Here is a 19,083-nt window from a genome sequence, read left to right as displayed (position 1 = left end):
GAATTTCGACATCAAACAATGTCTTTTCAGTGTTCAAAGTGTGTTTGTTCATTTCTGTGTGCGTGCGTGTGTGTCTTTCCCCATTTGGGAATTCATTACCATTCTGCAGAGTTTTTTTCTTTGTAAATAACTCCTTTGGGAGCATCACGTCGAGCCTTTTAAAGACTCATTAGGATTCGTTGTTCTGTCGTCTCCTGTGAAATACTCTCACCGTGTTCATCTTTAAATACCACTAATGGCTTCTATTCGTCTTAATGCTCGCAGTTTAAATGCAGCCATTTGCATTTTGCATTCACAGCGTTTAGGTGGAGTTAATGCAACAAAACATCTTGGATTGATGGCAGCCAGGAGGGACTCTGGCTCACTTATCTGTTGTTTTAAGGGGATCAAGTTGTTTTGCTTTTCTCTACAAGATTATATGTTCTCAATATTTTCTATCATAAAAACAAAATCTACCGTTTTCTCAGATCTCTTGTCACTGTAACGAGGTTCTGGCCTCAATCTTGTCGGGAGCCTAACATCGGCTACCAACATGGATCAAAGCTAAAGCAAGCAACTTGCGGCGTCCACTAACAATAGTAATAATATTACTAATGAAGTTTGTTTTTGTAGTGCTTTTCAAAACCAATGTAACAAAGTCCTTTACACACACAAAAAACAAATTAAAGACAAAGTCTACATAATTTCTCCCATCACTAACCCTAACTTACAGTGAAATGTTGTAAAGGTGCATCATGTGAATTTCCTTCTATATTCAGATGGTGAGTCGCCTAATGAGGGTTTAAAATCTATCTTCATCCAAGGATGAAGGTTTACTTTTTAAAATCAGAATCATATTAATATCTTATTCAATCATAATATAACAAAAGTTTTATAAACACTAAGCAGTGTTTCCCACACATACAGTTTACCACCCAGGTATATAAACAGATGCCCAAGTATGTTTGATGACCTGTTTAAGCATTTTATGACCTACTTTTATCCTCCACCCCCACCACAGGTACAGGTACACAGCCATTCTTTGCATTACATCCATACCTAGTATGAAAGTTCAAACTACGGTACTTGTTTGGAATATAAAGACAATTGTTCCAGTTGGTGTATGATCAACACCACTGCAGATGTAAACAGCAGCAATTTTATCTCATCTGGTCTTGTTACTGACACACACTTGTCCACCGTACCTCTGGTTTGACTGCTGTGTCAATTGCTGAGTGTTTATATGATAAAAACTGGAGTGTCTTTAAAACTTTTGGTACTGTCAATGAAAAACAAACATCAATGCGTGCTTATTCATGAAAACACGCTCACAAAGATTATATATTCACATAATCTCTTATAAGCCTGGTCTTCAGCTTCAAGGCATCGTTATTTTAATGTGACAGAACAATTTAAAAAGAGTAAAACACTGTCAGTTGTATGAAATAACAAATCTTTCTGACAACATTTTATTGTTGTTGTTCTCATTAATAGTTTTGTCTTCCCTTCCCTCCCTGCAGTGTCGGAGCCAGCCCCATCTTGGACTGAGGCCTTCCTCCAAACAGCGGGTAGGTAAACACTTTGAGACCCGAGATGACTTATTGTATCTGCTGTGTGTCTGTGTCCTCAGCGCTGAAGGAACAGTACGTCCGCGTACGCGCACAAAAAGCCGACTGTACAAAACATACCACAGAGTTGGCTCGCTGCACACAAAACACTGTGTGCTGATAAACTGGCTGAAAACATCACATGAGCAGCAGGCTGGAAGTCTGTGTCGCTGCGACATTAAGGAGGATTCACATGCAGCCAATGTTGTGTGTTCAGATGTGGATTACACATCATCCCCATACATCTTCAGTCTGTACAAACCCGCAGAGTCTCGGCAGCGTAAGTGGGGGTGGATCATGACCGCGGAGAGGTTTTACCTGTATCTGAACACATTGTGCCAGTGCAGGGATTAAAACAGGAACAACAAATTACTCAGGTGGCTTTTGTCTGGTTCAGTTGAAAAACTTATAATGAGAGTGCTGCACTGAGTAAAAGTTAAAAGTTAAACTGTCTTAAAAGTGAGAAAGTAAGGTGCTCTTCAGGGATGAGGAAGGAGGTTGAATACAAATGGCAAAAAAAACAGTGATTGTCCAGTTTACTTGCAATGAAAGTCCATCATGTGTGGAGGCAGTCAGACTGTAAACCCAAGGCACTCTGATCTGTTTAAAAAACCTTATTCGTGAATGGATACGCCTGTGTGTTTTTACTACAGAGAGTCTTCATCAGGCGAAAATACCAAAATACCCCAAAAAGAAAAAAAGATGATTTTTCTAAGGATAAACTAACCATGATAGACACAAGATACTTATTTTTACACTGCTTTAGCCAACCTTTTTAACTATTTACTATCTATTTTAATGTTTATGAGCACATGTAAAAGTCCATACAATTACCAATATTATTGTTTTTCAAAAAGTTTTGCTCATCAAATTCTTCCCAAATCTGTCCAAACAAAGGAGTCTCAGCGGAGAGATACCTGATATGATAGCTCTCAGTCACCCACACCGAGCTGTGAATCATAGAGTGTGTGGATGCTTTTGTGTAGAGGGCCTCGTAAGGTTAGCAGGGACGGTGGGCAGCTGCTGAATGTCTTTGAAGATGGTATAAGGCACATGCACGCACGCACGCACACACACACACACACGCAGACACACACACACACACACACACACACACAAACACACTTCCCACTCAGGACTGAACACTGGAGGCCACTGCTTTGATCTCCTCTCTCTGCTTGACGGCCCCCTTTTTCTCCCCCCTTGCTCTCTCTTCTTGTTCAATGTCATCCTCTTTATCTATCGCACCGTATGATAAATTCAGAAAACCTTCATTAGCGCGAAAAGATAATTATCTAGCTGCAAACCGTGCCTAAAACATCTGTCCATCTCATCCTGAAACAAATTAACTAGACAAATCGGCCATGTGATCAGTGCAACACATAAATACTAATCCGGACACTTGAGCACTTTTAATGAGTTAATTCTCGTCATTCCTCTGTCTGTGTCTTCCCGTTGATCACAGGCTTGTCTGAGAATGCAGCCAAACACATCTTTCATCTCACACTCTCGCCTAATTCCCTTTGTCAGTCTAGTGAGTATTAAACAGACCTGAATGAGTCTGTGATCCGGTGGTTTGAGTTTCAACCGGCGGCCCTGTGAGGTCGCTGGGCACTGAGGCTTCGGAGGTGTTCGCTTGCAGTTACCTCATCCAGGATCAAAGAGCTGGGAAGACATCCTGCGCTGATCATTCGAGAAGCATGAGGTCAGCACTGGGCTTGTTTTGTTCTCTGGACAGGTCTGCTGAAACCCCATGAGGGCCACCGACACAGGAGATGGTTCTTTAATGCTGCGTTTCCTGTGCCAAATAAACATTTCGAATAGATGCAGCCTGGCCTGAACCGGCTTGTATGTCCTGCCTCTGCTGTGTCAAATGCTTGAAGCACAAGTCTTGTGATATTTTGCATTTTTCTGACTGTCAACAAACCAATGTGATGACTCGAACCAAAACAAACTTATCCTACTAGCCCAGATGTTTAAGGAAAAAATGTAGTTATTATTTAACATTGTATTGAAACAAAGTATTTATTTATTCATTTATTTTTGAGTTAGAGAGGTTTCAGTATAGAGCACTCAGGAAGAATCTCAAAATGTGCCATCTTGACAATATTTTGTTACATTTTGGCTCTGTCTGTGCCATTTTAAATTTCTCAGGTACCAAACTATATATTTCACTTATGTGTTACCTTAGGGGCTTCAAAAAATAGCCCAATCGGGCTCTGCTTGGGCTTAACTGGATAAACTAAACATGAATAACTCTAATGAAACAGGTCTAACTGGGCCACCAAGACAGTTGCCAAAGACTGTATGGTGGCACAGATCAAAGGAGATAGCTCTATCCTGACATATGCATGGAACTGACTTTGCATACCTTTAATGTCTGCATTTGCATATACACTGTCTGTACGGTATGTTATACTGCAGGCTTTAGGTTTAGTTCCTAAGCCGCACACCGATAATTGAACTGGGAGAAATACGCTCTTCAAAAGAGACAAATATAACTGTGGAGATGATGCAAAGAAACCTGTGGTGCTTCATTAAAAGGCCTCATGATGCAGGCCAAGAAATAATAGTGTCAAACATACTGTAGGTAGGGGTAAAACACAGAACTGAAACCGAATAACATAAAGTCTTAACATGGAGATGAAGCTCATACAAGTGGCAAAATCGATTGATAAGATCAAAACTGGCACTGTAAAAGTAGACATACATTTGTGCATTGTGAGACCTAAATGCATGAACGTCTACATTGCTTGCTGTATCTGCAGGCAGGTTTCCCACATGCTTATACAAGACTGCCAATAATACTGCCTGGGAAATAAAACAACAAAATCATCATGTGGTGTCTCACCGGTTTGTGTGTCAGTGGGTCACAGGTGAGAAACATTTTTGCCGTATGTGATCTAAAAACACTTAAACTGTCAGCTGAACAGAAAGCAGAACAGAGCAGATAAGTAGTTGACTTTTTTTCCATTATAGTTAAAGCTGGTTAAGACTTGGGGGGGGGGGGGGGTACAGAGCTGCTTCTGTTCAGCTAGGAAGTCTGAAGGCTTCATGGCTGTTACGAAATTCTCCGGGCGATAAAAACACAAGCCAGTGGAGGAGGACAAACCGCTATGCCACCCACAGACCTCAAGTCAACAGAGACAGAAAGTACTTCATGGGAAAAGGCAATTTTCACATAGATGTCCTGAGTTGATATCACAAGACACCTCCTCCGGTTCAGGCTGCAGTGTTTATCAGAAGGGGGCACGTGTAAAAGAGTAGTCAGCAACGTTTGGAACTTGTTTTGCAAAAGTATGCAAAATGTACTTGTTTTCTTCACTTCTCATGCCTGAAAAAGTCATCCTCCTGTTTGCTCTGCTCTCCTGCTTTGTCAAACCTGTTAGGGCCGAATAACTGATCATCATAAACCGCTTTTCCACTTTTTAAAATCACCTGTTGACCCCTTTCCCACCTCCTGCAGGCAAGGCAGCCCATCTGTGATTTTTATCTAAAGCATTACGATGTACGTCACTGACGTCACAATCCATGTCACATTCATCCAAAGCACCAGAAACGCTTGTGTGAAAGAAGTGCCTGTAAAACAATGGTTACAATCTTTTGAGTGGCACAACCTCGGCGAAATGACTCGCTCACAATCGTAATTTGAGCTGTTTGGTCAGTAATATTTGGAAAGTCTAGAAGAGCCACAAGATGGGTTAGTTTACAACTTTACCAACCGCTCATTAAGCACTCTTTCTATTACAATTACTTTTCCCACTGGTTGTGTTTTCAGGGGCGTCTCCGGTCAGTATCTCCACTGGGTTTGACCCCTTTTTCCTTCGCTGAAGGCAAATCCGCTTCCGCCAAGGCTTTCTGCAGAGGCCCACTTCCATTTTAATTTCCTCCCAGACCTACAGTATGCATGCCACCTCCGCATTAGAGCCCACAAGATTATTTTCCAATTTAAACATTGTGTAGTCAGCTTTGTTGTCATTTTATAGCACAAGGTAAACACTTGCTGTCGTGATTGTTTCCTCTGAAAGAGCTGATCCTCAGTCTGCTGCAAGGTTGGCTGAGCCTGTTGAGGGTTGTGTTTTATCGAGACAACACATAGCCTGAGAAGTCTGAATAAGACGCTGATGAGCAATGCACTGTTTGAATGATACAGTTTTGAGCTGTTGCATCATTATGTGATCTTTTGTTTTGTTTTTATGATTGCTTTAGAGTCAAGTATTTCCTTTGATTCAGCTGAACTGAACTGAGCCTGTTGTTTGATACTAAAGTGGATTATCCTCATTCATCTGTAGAGAGAAATAATAGCAGGGAAAATGGGATTACTGCTCACATGAAATCAGAATTTCGATAATATAATTTTGAATATGTGAAGAAAATATCTTGATAAATTCTTTATCAGTTAGACAAGATGAATTCTGTAATGCATTTAATTTTATCAAGTCTTGTAAGTCTTTTCATAGAAATGTACTGCAATTCAGACTTGCATCCTATTTATTTTACTCTACTTACTAAAAATCTGACTAAGGGCTCGGAGATCCAGCCTACATGCCAACTGAAACATACAGAAGTCAATCTCTGACCAATATCAAAATAACACAACTGTCTATAAATACACAATCACTCAGCAGCATTGTGGCCTGATTCGCTCATGACCTGGTTCATGCTGAATGACGGACCGAGTCATATGCTCCAGAAGTCTTTTCTATCTAGGGCAGGGGCAGCTGCCCAGAAATTACATAAACTTCCTCCATGTTTTGTAACAACATCACATGACATCCTCACAAGGCTGGTGGTCAGTCTTAACAGGGTCAGTTAAAGTTAAAGAAAATTGAATTTTGGGATTTGAAGATTGTGACATTTTTTTCCCAGCATGTGCTCTTGAGCTAATCTGTTCTGGCACAGGCTGCTTGTTTCTTTCTGCAAAGGCTGTTGTTACATAAGCTGAAGTTCTGTTGTAGTGAGAGGTGCTTCAGATACGTGTCTAAATCGGTACTGAGCGGTTTGACTTTTAAACATCCTTATACCTGGCTGAACACAGCATGATATGCATCATAAAGCTGCTGGAAAAGCTGATCACGGTCTGTAAAGCCGACTACAGCTTTGTAATATATTTTGTTGCCTTGTGTACTTACATGGTCTGAAACCTTGGTATGAAATCAAAAGTATGTGAATTACATACTATCTATGACTATGCTAATTACATTAGCTTGATGCTAACACATAATGGGGATTCCTATTAATGTGGTAATGGAAGTTAGATTTGCAACTGCAATAAAGATTTGTTTACAAGCAATCTGTTTTAGTTCACATACTCAACTTAAAAGGACGTGTGTGCTCGTATTTGCAGGCATATCCAATATTTAATATTTTCTGTAAACTGCTGACTTCACTGAACCTGCTACTCAACACTGAGGTCAGAACTCCAAATTAGAAGAATACAATTTAACTTTTTGAGAGATCACGAGTGGCAGAAGTGACATAAATCTCAACTGACAAACCATGGATCATGCTTAAGAAAGTCAGTCTGTAGACCAGTATTGGATAGTTCAGTCAAAACTCACTTTGGTTGTTTGGTGTCTCATATTGAAATTCATGCTAGCTGATTTAACCATAGCTTCATAACGTACTGTGAGTGTTCAGGTACAATAGAAAAATCTGAGAAACTTTTACTAATTAGACAGTGTGTGTGTACAACAGAATGCAGTTTGCAGGACTGTTCATGAGGATGAAGAGGAGAGGAGAGGTCAGTGGGGTCGAAAGCTGTGGGTCTGCATTTTGTCATAAACATGGAAATCCAGCTTTACCAGGTCACTGTGAGTTCAGGCCCGTCCCTGTCATCAAGATAATAACCCAGTTTTTGTCAGATGTCAGAGATCAGCGGTCTCCAAGTGGTCATCCTCTATCAGCATCTCTGTGGTTGTAAGATGTCAGGGGTCAGAGGTCACAGGTAGTAGCACTGCTTTGAGGTCCAAGTCCCCAAAGCAATTATCTGATGACTTGGACGGAGGGATGTGCTGAGGGGAACAGCGGATGACCTAAAGGGTTTCCTGCTCATGTTTGTGTTGTTTAATGGATGTGTTCTTGTTTATTGCTTCCTCCCTTGTGTCGCTCTTTCTTTGTCACATTTTGATGACAGTTTTCAGCAGTAATATACATGATGGAATGGCTACAGATGACATAAACTTTGTGCTTCCAAATGACCCTCGGTCTTCTGATGTTTCCATGCGTGAAGCTCGCAGTCCATTTCACCTGTCAGTTGTCCATATTTTTTTACTCATTTAAGGGCCACCTGTGATTTCAGGTGAACACTAGCCGGAGAGAGACCACACTGCTGCACCTCACAACAGAATTCAGTAAACAGAGAGGAAGAAGTCATCAAGTTGTGCAAATGTCACTGGTGGTTTAAAGTCTAATCAATGCCTATGTCTATGCTCATGTTGATGCTAATGCCAATTCTGTGGCTGATGGAAAGTTGGCTGAAGTTTTGTAGTCCACAAAACATTTCTGGAGCTTCACAGAAAAACATTCTCCTGAACAACTGAAGCAGATGGCGAAACCATACAGCTTGTCCAATGTAATCAAAGTCTCCAGACGCCCAGGGATCTTAAATTGATGTGAAAAGATTATATGTACACTGACTACAAGCTGAAAACTGCGCTGTACAGCTGCTAAGCTAAAAGCATTAGCATGCAACTTTTTTGAAGGGGGTGTGCAAGTTCAACTGCATGTCAAGGTTGTAAATAATGTGTTTTGAATTCAGTTTGTATGTAGCGTTTAGAGTCAGGAGTGTTTTCTTATAGTGAGGTGGGGTTTATTTACTACCAAATCAGTGACATAATTACTGTTTCTGTAAATGGAGTATTGTTCCTTTCCATAATATTATAAAAGTCAGACTGAAGGACAATCTGACCTTCAGTACTGGACCACAAAAACATAGGTAAAAAGGGTGAAGGCTGAAAAATACCAAAGTTAGCCTCACCTAACCCTAACCCTTAAGTTAGCAGAATTCAGACTTTGGTTTACCAAATTTGTTAAAGGGGTTTTCAAATGCTCTGTAAGTCTCTGTAGTGGTACACAGGACTCACAGTCAGGATTATACATCTCTTGTATCATTACAATCACAAGGTAGCACTACATTAACTTTCATAATTACTGCCTGTATTATGATGTGATCTGTGTTCTGAAGTCAGACACTGTAGGTGGCAGATAAACTCCACACCTTTTCTCCATAACCGTGTTAATAGATTTTAAGCCCTCGAATAGGATTACTTTACATTCAGGCTGTTTGTGGACGACCCACCGGTGGCTGCAAGCTGGAAAAATAACCTTGTGACTTTTCTTGCAGTAGCTCTCACAAGCCGCTTCCCCCTCATAATTCCTGAAAAGCACACTGAACCGATGACCTTTACCACAATCTGTTCTCTCTTTTCAATTAGTCTCTGCACTACCCCATAAATGATTCATGGAGCTCGGCCTGAGCCTGTATTAATAACTAATAAGGATAAGTGATATTTGGGAACAGCGAGTGTGTCGGCACAACGGAGGGTTAAAAAGGTCCGAGATTACATCGGTCACGCTGAGACAGAACGTCCACTCCCGACGCGGGAGGCCATCTGATCAAGAGAAAAAATGGATGGATGGACTAGTTCTGCTGGAATTATCCAAGCGGCTTGTAAATTATATCGGTCATTACGTGCCTTTTGGGTTTTGGGAATTATTCCTGCCAGTGCCAGTCTGCTGGAGCTCTGAACACTGGCTGCCTTGTTCAATAAAAAGGAGGCTGTATGCAGAATTTGTGAAATATGAGTTGATCTCTTGATCCTCTGGACAGATAACGCAAATGGCTCACAAACCACCAGGATTTCATCGGTTAAATCCCTCTTTTCGCTAATGTGGTTTAAGAGGATTTCCTGTATACATTATTATGGCATCAGATGAGTCATTCACTGAGAAGAGATAGTTTCTCTAGTGTTTCTAGTGTCTTGGCATTGAATGTTTGTTTGGATTATTCAGTAAAAACATCTTCCTATCTTCTATCTTCTGCAAATGAGCGATTGAACGCCAGCACATACATAAAAGTGTGCACGCTAAATCGAAAAAACACTCACATGTTACCCTCCACAAAAGGAGAATAAATCCAACATCCAGCATGGCGGTATCAAAGTGGCCCTTCCCATCGATTTCCTGTTTCTGTGTCACAGAGAAACAGGTTGGCTAATCGGGCTGAGTTATGCAATGGCATGCAGCTGTAGGCCTTTGCCCATAAATCCCTGCCAGTGCTCAACTTGAGGAGATTAAAGTTGAGTGAATGCCCACCCTGACAGCAGCCCATGGAAGTGGGCGCTTCTGGGGTCATTTTCAGTTATTTTTCACACTGCTGAAAAAAGCGAGAGGAGATTTGAAACTTTACCTATGAGTCTTGGCTTTTTTTCTTACAAGATGCAGAGATACCAATGTACAAAATCAGAGCGCTGTCTTGTAGAAGAATGTACCTTTTCCCTTTCTCAGGCTGCAGTTTCCTCAGTGATTAATTTGCAAAACTCAAGAGTGTTGGATGCTGATCACAAAAGAGCTGAATCGAGAGTCTGTGAAATCACTTCTGTTTGCTCCCCATAATTCCCCCGTGCAAACAGACAGGAAATATTTGTTTAGTGTCTTGTCATCTTGCCTCTAAATGCTGTGATGAACCCGGTGAATGATATGCTTGGTTCGGAGAGCTCGTCGTGTTTCTTCTAATCCAGTCGTTTCTCTGAATGGCTGTGTGGAGGAGCACGCTGAGATCTGCCTCCTGTATGTCTCTTTGTTCAGCGCCGGCCACCATCGAGCTTGCAAAGGGAAGCACTTATTTCTGCTCTGTCGGCTCTTTCTGTATTTTAAACTTCGGCTTTAATTAGCCTGGATGTGCCGCCCACATTCAGGCCCACATTAAACGCAGATAACTGCCATTACTCTCGGCGACAGCACCTGTCCTGCTGTAATAAATTTAGCTTTTTTTATTAGCGTCATTATTTTCTCACCGTGCCGTCAGTTGGCTACAATGACCAGAGCTCAGCAGGTTTCCGCTCTGTCGCCACTTCGTGCCAAAAGATTCATTTGTTTTACCTTGTTGTGACGTCAAGGTGTCCGAAATGGCTCGGTTGAGACGGGAGCAACTGTTGTTTCAGTAGAAGGCTAGTAACATGACTTTGTAGTGTTGAAGAGGTTTGATCACAACAAAGACATGACATTTAGTGATCCCATTTTCTGTCATAGATAGGCTACTGCCATTGTTGTTCGATGTCAGACAACTGCTCTAAATTTTCATTTTTGTTCTGTGTCTGGAACGCAGCTTAAGTCACTGACCCTTGCATGCACAATGCATGCAGCAGTGTCATTGATGATATCCGTCCTCTCAGCTGTCTCTAGCTGATTAAAATCAAATCCAATCCAAACAGAATCAAATACATGGACAATCAACTTACCTAATAAGTTCCTGGATAAATTAGTGGGATAATAATGTCCGATCCATGCCTTTGCACCTGGAATTAAAACAATTTTTTGTTGTCTTGATTCTTCCCGCTTTGTGACTGACTCTCAATATGCAAATTATTTAGGCAAAGCAATGCCATAGACAGGTGTCATTCATTTCTAAATCGCCTGTTATAAGAGGTATGACTTGTTAGGTACGCCTACTGCTTAGGAGTTTTTGCTGTGCAGCTGAAGCTGAAAAGCGAATGTTTTTTTTCAATGGCTGCTTAACAACATGATTGACAGGTATCCGAGGACATCAGTGTCAGCTGGTGTTTTTGCCGCTTCCTCACTCTTCTGTGACTCATTCTAGCCTCCACCTCGCTGCATAAATTAAGGTTTTTACCACAAAAAAACAAAAAACCTTTTAAGATAAACCTCAGACTGTTAAAGGTAGATCCAGATTCACTGAAGTTTTAGGGATTCAGGATGTGAGACGAATCCTCAAGAAGTCCTTTCAGGAACATGTGTTGTATGACAGTACAGTGTTTGTTATTAATTGGAGCCTATTTTGACTGTGATTTCATTGCCTTGTTACATAAAATGAGCACTGTATACTTAATATGTGAGAGGCTGGGAGCTGATCAGGAGCAATGATTCAGGATTTCTAACCCTGTTAATATTCTCTTTTTTTTTAACTCTCCTCAGCCAACCATTTTTGGGACCTTTACCAATGAGAGAGCACTGTTTGACAACAGACCGGTGAGTCACCTCAATATGAACTTTGATTTTTTTATGTAAACTGAATGATGGCGCCCGCAACGTTTAGACATTTGGGGTTCTGAGGGTGTAAGGTTGAGGTTGGTTTTAATTGAAAAACAGCACGTAACGAGAATTTTAATTAACCTTAAATTCCTGAGGATAAAAATCCCCCAAAGCAGCAACAGATGTCTGTGTTACTTTGTGCCTTTGTGCATGTATGTGTGCTTGTGTGTTTCATTGTTCTCAGAGCTGAATTTACCCTGTGAATATGGTGGAGTTTTTGTTCATATTAATACATTTTTAAAATAATTTCCTTTCCACCATTCACTCGTTTCCCCTGCATAACAGATGGGGAAAAAATCTTGTCTCCTTGTTGATGATTCCATGTTTTGATGGAACACAAAGACTTCCTTGGTCTCTCTGTTGTTGTGTAATGCAAATGCTGATGGCAGACGCCACAGAAAGCCAATTAACCAGCAACAAAGGAAATTATTAAGCTGCCCGGTTGTCTGCTCGGCTAGATCTAACAGAGGAGGGGAGTCCGTGGCGAGTCTCTGCCAACTGGCACATGACTTATTTAATTACTTAGCCCTGCGGCACTGAATGAATCCAGCAGATTTATGGATTCGTCCATTTCCCATTTATCAGAAAACAATAAAAGCGTCCCTTTATGCTCCATCTCCAAAGCACTCTTGGGCCCCATGACCATTCAGCAGGATCTCCCTGCTCTTTCTAAAGCCGTGTGGTCTGTTGTAATGGACTGCAGCAGGTGGGTGGGCGGACCAGTGTTGATTCACAGGTACAATATGTATTAAAGAGAGCCTGATCATGAAAGACTGGTTAAATCCCTTTGAGAGTGTGAAGAGCCAAACCTGGTCCTAAGCCAGACTGGATTATGGATGTTTGGTGGCGTTTGATGGAATGTGTCCAAGTTTTTCAGCTGCATGGAGGGAAAAAGTCTGGCACTTCAGTCTTCATTAAGGTTTGGATTGTCAATGTGAGAGAGAAACCTGAAAACCTCTGTTGATTTAAGAAAACAGATACAGACTTTATTCCTAAGGTTAAACCAATATGTGACACTGATAAAAGACTGATAATTGCTTTGCAATAGAAATTGTGAAATCTTCCTGTCTATGTAACCTGGCTGAAATGTGAATCACCAACAGTTTCTATAGACAGTATATTGTCTTTAATGCCACTACAATAGCCCACTAATTTCTGATGGGAATTTCCAATTTGTACGCTGTAGATTTCTAGTTAAGCATCATAGTTTTGTTTGCCTTCGACAAAAACAAACAATCAGAATTTTCTGATGATTTCACAAGATTCATGGAGTCATTCACTTAAGAAGGAAATTACTTTTCTCACCTCTTGGGGTAGGTTTAACCTTTTTGCACAGTGAATACAAATTGATTCAGTTTCACTCAGTGGAGTGTCTTCAATGGGCTACAACTCTTGAGAACCACCACATTAGATAAAAGCGGGTTTTAGCTGGTCTATGTCTTGCAGATAATCCACTCAGGGTTCATTTTCCTTTTCCTGAAGAACTGTGAGGTGAGATGAGGCCTCCTCTTGCTCTTGCGTTGGCTTCAAAAGTGTGAAGGCACAGGTGGGAAGGAGGGGGGCCAGGCACAGGCTGAGGATTATGCTAACGTTATGCGAACTGAAGAATAGCACTCTCAGTGGGACAGGCAGTCAAAGAAGACAGCCGCCATGATATCACCTCAAACGGCTTAACTCTCGTGGTTCAGGAAGCTTTGAGGGATTAACCTAATAATAAAGTCAGAATTGTGCCGAAATCCTAATTGATTTTTTTTTTTTTTCATCGTTATGCACATTGTACTCATTGTGTAGCGGATAAATCCAACATGCAGCTGCGTCAGACTCTGATCATGAGCTCTATCAATGAACCTGGTAGTGTAACTGGGATGAACACTTTCTTTTTTACATTTTGTAAAGCAGAGCAGGAAGGAAAAGGCTTAATGTCAAATTTTCTCAGAGTCTTTTTGCATGTTGTGTTTCACCTCGAGAAACAAGTGAGCATCTTATACAGAGCCTGGTACTAACAAGTATTTGATGCCATTGCTTTTGATGCTGCTGTAATTTGATGATGGATAATCTACTGCAGTCATTTGTCAGCAGTCGTGTTGCTCTTTGATTTTAATTAAAGATGAATAAAATGAATGAAAGATGAATAAAACGGCACCAAAAGGCTCATAATGGATCGGGAGCCTTTGTCCACTAATTGGGATAGGTTTCCCATGACAACGAAAGCAGGATGCCAACTGAGGAGGCAAATACTGTGAATTTTAATAAAGGTGGTGTTTTGGTAGTATGTTGATCCAGCTAGGAGCTGTGTTTACTGTCGTCTGCCATGAAGACTAAATCATTTGTCTGAGGAAACTTCTCGAGGGTACAGCTGACACACATTTACACTGTAATTTTCATCCGTTCACAGATCCCAGTGTGACATTTTCATGTAGCTTGTTTGTTTCACCAATAGCCCAAAGAAGAACTTGTAGACAGGAAGAAGCTTTGTGTTGAGACAAGCTTATTAATTTACAGAGCAGCGTGCCTCTCTCTATCTTATTAAAAATCAATCTAGCTCACCCAGCAGTCGATCTCTCTTTCCCTGCAATCAACTTAAACAAATGATCATCCAGTCAGGTCATTCAAACAAGAAGGGATTTCCTTGAATATAATTCAAATGTTCTAATCGAATGGATGTGCTGCTCTACACCACGGCCGCCCAAAGTGGGGCCAATTCCGGCCCACCATAAGGTTTGATTTGCCACACCAGAAGAAAACCATTTAAATGATTCAAATTAATGATAAAAATATAAATCGGGTTATGCTTTAGAGGTAATTTTTGGAACTGAAAGTTTTATTTTGTTTTACCTTTCAGCAGAGACAGGCTAGCTGTTGGCCCCTAGCTCAGTCTTTCTGTTAAGCTGAGCTCCTCTCCTCCTGACAATAGCTGCATACTAAACATGCAGACATTTAAGTGGTGTCGATAATCTAAGTCTCAGAAAGTCATTTGAAGTCATTAGTTTGACTGAAATCCAGCTACATTTGGCTGATCCTCCACCTGAAACACGAGGCAGCGTTCAACATTTTGCTCAAGGGCAATCGACAAATGACCAATGCATGTCGATACAATGCAAAGTCTGTTGTTAAATAATTTGAATTGGGCTACTGTGCTCTCAAACACATTGACCTGATGCCACTCATCGCTCATTTCTACATTTGGTCTTTTCACCCTTCGCCATTATATAAGTCTAAACCACCCTGATGAAGGTATGATCAGCAGGTGGCACATGAGCGATGTGTGTTTAACTCTCAAATCCAGGGTGGTTGCGTAAGGATGATTTAAGGGCTCTGGTTATGTAAACGTGTTTCTCAAAGAAATCAGAAGCCCAGCCAAGTGTGTTCCTGCAGAGGCCTGATCTTCCTCCAACATCAGCAACCCACTGCTGGGAACATGGATGCGGGCCAAAACCAGAGTGCTGCATTTTTCCTTCTTGTCAATTTGTGCCTGTGAAACAAAAGTTGAGCAGCAGGAATCGGCCGAGAACGCCCATGGACCGTTCTGAAGTCCTGTAACTCCAAGTTAAAGCGATGCACCCGTTTACTGGACCTCAACACTCAAACCCACCCTGTGTTTACATACAGTCTAATAAAGCAGTAAGGGGATTAGGGTATGGTTGCTTCAAATGTCATGAGCTCACTTAAACACCTCTGTGAAGTCTGACTGAATTAAACCCAATCAAAATTGGCTTTAAATGATCAAATCATGTGTTTCAGCGTCTACCTCAATATATTTTTGATTCCATACCTTCTAGTCAACCATTCCATACTGCGTAAATGAAGAGCTTATACTTTGAAGTCATTGAGGATTACTTATGTTTGTTATATCCTTATTATTATTTTATTTTTTTACCACAGGGTTAATAGATGGCTATTTAGATATATTGCAGTTGCAGAGCAACATTCATCTGCAGTTAAGTATCTGGTAGAACATATTCACTCTGACTCCTGAGGGAAACATCCGGCTCTTTAGCAGCTAAATGCTCATCACTCACTGTGACTATCTGATGATTGGTGCACAGCTGGTGTACTGTGTACAGTGGATCTCTGGTGCTTTTTCACCTTAAACCTCTTGTAGGCCTCAGGGAATCACAAGGCTGATGCTGTCAATTGAAGTTGATTCGATCTGCGATTTAGAGATCACTGGTGCGTAAGTTATGAACAAGGTTCGTACATCAGAAATGATCTTGGGACAAACTAACTGATTTTCATAACACATAGAAACTACGTGTAGGATCTAAGATACATGAGTTTTCTAACACACAGCATCGTGGTTTGTAATATTACGAGAACTACTTATATGATCCTCATATATGATAGCTCTGACAAGCAGCAGCATTTTGACAAATCACTGACATTTGAGTCACAGTGATCATGTAATCCTGTTGGATCCCACATGTGACAAGTGCCATTTGGAGGACAGATTATTCCAAAGCACCATACAGTACCACGAGCACTGGCACTTTAACATTGCATGGCCCCGGTGAGAATTAAACTCCCGACCCGGGCTGTGTTAGTGACAAGGCGCCACATGGCTCTTGATGAATTAATTATATTAATGGCAGGTGTTCAGAAATACAGAGTGATGTCATCTGGTTTGTCCCCAGAGTTGCTCCACAGCGCAGTGTGTCAACATGTTGTTGTGCATTCATTTCAATTAATTATTCAAAGGAATGGCGGTACGTTTCCTGTTTTGACAAAGACACACCAGCACAACAGACGACAGCAAGACAAGCTGAACCAAAACAGAACTTGTTTGTCAAAGCTAACAGATGGAGGCATCACTGTGGTCTCTCTGACCACCAGTATGGCTCCATCCAGATGATTGATAACAAGGTGCTTTAAAAGTAGACTGCTTGTTTATTGGTTATTTACAGAGTCTATTTAATATAAGCCGTGGGGATGTGTGTATCTGGAACAAATGAAATCAGAAAATCTGAACTTTTCAAACTATGTTATTGCTCCCTATACCATGTTTTAAACATGCTTTTTGTCTGTAAATGCATCATTAATGTCATTTATTGCATTGCATTACTGCATCCGTTTTATCCTATGTGCCCAAATCGGTGAGCGTTCAACCCCATTTCCACCCATGTTTCAGGGTGAGTTATGACTTTGTCACAATGCATGGTTCTACTTTCCTGTCGATGTCCTTTATATATGTAAAAATCTCTACAAGACAACACACAGAGGTCATTGTTTATTCTCATTCTGTTGATTATTTTAGTAATTTTCTAAAAATGTTTTCGACAAAAATTCTTACATGTTGCCTCTTTAAGGTTTGGTTAAGAAAATACTGTGGGGAGCAACTATGGTCGTGGTTAAGAGAAATCAACGTTGATTGTCAGTTGGAAACAGAAAACAAACAGCGGTCGCTTCTGTTAAAGTCCAGTCGTGACCAACTCTCTGCCTGTTTTGGCATTTGCTGAAACCGCTGAGGCTGTTTGTTTTTCTTTGGAAATCTCATGCATGTTGCTGCTGTCTTCGTGTACATGTGCTTGCATCAAAATGTTATCTATAGAAAGATTTTCCCTCTCGGGCTACGCGTTTGTGCTTGGGCTTCATGAAACCTTCAGCTTTGTCTGCCATCAATTAAGTCAAGAACAACAGCAGAGCAGTTGCACAACCACCTGCTGCCACCTAAGAGCCTCGCTTATGTGTGTGCATGTGTGTGTGTGTGATCTCTGGTAACCTTCTGTTGGCATCAGAGTGGACAGTGTCACGCACACATGCCTTCAGGTGTTACATAAGCTTGTCATGGCAGGCTGCTCGTCTCTTCACACGGACACACACACACACACATTGATGAACTCTGAGTTACAGGGATGAAATTAGCTGTGTGGCCAGCAGTGGGAATATCGTGTGGATGTGTTTGGATGTGTTTATGTCGAACGGTTAGCTACTTGCAAGCACGTCTCAGGGCCTGCTGGTCTTGTGATTATTAGTCATGGCTTGAACGTTGGCCTTGGGCCGACTTGTACTCACTTTTCACGTGTGTGTGTGTGTGTGTGTGTGTGTGTGTGTTTGTGAGTGTATGTGCATATGCTCCTGCTGTGCTCATTTAGTACCTGGTATTCAATGACATGCTGTATTATCCTCCACATGCCTGTGCTTTGAACTAAGGAAGTGTCTCTCCTTCATTTCATCAACACAACCTCACACACACACGCACACACACACACACACACACACACATACACACACACACACACACGTTCATCTCTGCTTTAAGTGCTGACTGTTCCCTCTGTAAAGGGAACGGTGAACTGCTGATGCCCAAATGGCGTCAGCTCTTCCTTGAAAGGTCAGTTTGTCCAGCAGAGAGTAATTATGTCTCATCTTGGAGAGAGTTTCATTATCAACGATGGTTTATTCCGGCTTTCTTATGCATTGCTTACTGGCTCTTAGTTAATGAGGAAATCCCTAATCATGTGCTAAGATGTTTCAGTGTGCATCATAAAAAGCCAACATGAAAATAATTTGTGACTCATTTGTGGAATTTCCAATCCAGCGTGAAAAACATCCAATTTTATTGCGCTATTTGTAGCCCAGTTTAGTCGAAAGTTCTCCTGAACTTTCCTCAGTGTGTTGTGCATGTTTGTGTGTTTCAAAGAAAGCCGAGGAAAACCTCAATCTCCCACAAACATTTGTGGGGTGCTCTTCCTTTGGGAATATTGGTCTCATGACTTGAAGACTCTGTTGCTTTGATGTCAAGCTCGAGGTGGATGCTTTGGCCTCGAAACCTCTACATCAGTTCCTTCCACATAACTTCCTGGTCTCAAAACAAAGACCACGTTGCCCTCTGACTCATGGCCTTTGGAGTTTTTATCTTGATCCAGACATCTGCAGATGGCAAACTGCGATACCAGTGAAGGTGCACCCAAAAAAAATATTTCAAGTAAAGGAAAATGTTGTGGTTGGTTGACATCATTTATCCTGAAGCGTACGTATCAGGTGATCTATATCTGGATATGTATCCACAAAAGTGTCTTTTTTGGTGGCTTTGGCCTACAATAAGATTGGACATTAGATTTTGAGAGGGCAAACGTTGCACAGAGCCCAGATACACAGAGCAGTGATAAGAGAACATGCCCTCTGGGTGCCTCAGGATTTACCACAAAGCTCAATAACGCATCTCAAACACAATCATAGTCCACCTCTCCTCCTGTTGGCTTCCTGTGCGACAGAGGGTCCAAGTTAC

At 41.3% G+C, this 19,083-nt stretch overlaps 1 protein-coding gene across 1 annotated transcript in view; it reads left to right on the top strand.

The window, feature by feature from the left end:
• rasgef1ba (RasGEF domain family, member 1Ba) overlaps positions 1 to 19,083 on the top strand; it is a 109,271-nt gene that overhangs the window by 16,967 nt on the left and 73,221 nt on the right. The window contains exons 2-3 of the mRNA XM_037097049.1: positions 1,500 to 1,547; positions 11,742 to 11,795. Coding sequence (XP_036952944.1) covers positions 1,500 to 1,547; positions 11,742 to 11,795 — 102 coding nt within the window. The remainder of the gene's footprint in view (positions 1 to 1,499; positions 1,548 to 11,741; positions 11,796 to 19,083) is intronic.

The sequence above is a fragment of the Acanthopagrus latus genome, chromosome 5 (assembly GCF_904848185.1).
Source record: "Acanthopagrus latus isolate v.2019 chromosome 5, fAcaLat1.1, whole genome shotgun sequence".
In the NCBI taxonomy this organism is placed as follows: Eukaryota; Metazoa; Chordata; class Actinopteri; order Spariformes; family Sparidae; genus Acanthopagrus; species Acanthopagrus latus.
The sequence above is the reverse complement of the archived record's forward strand: the minus strand, read 5'-3'. Positions and strand labels throughout refer to the sequence as shown.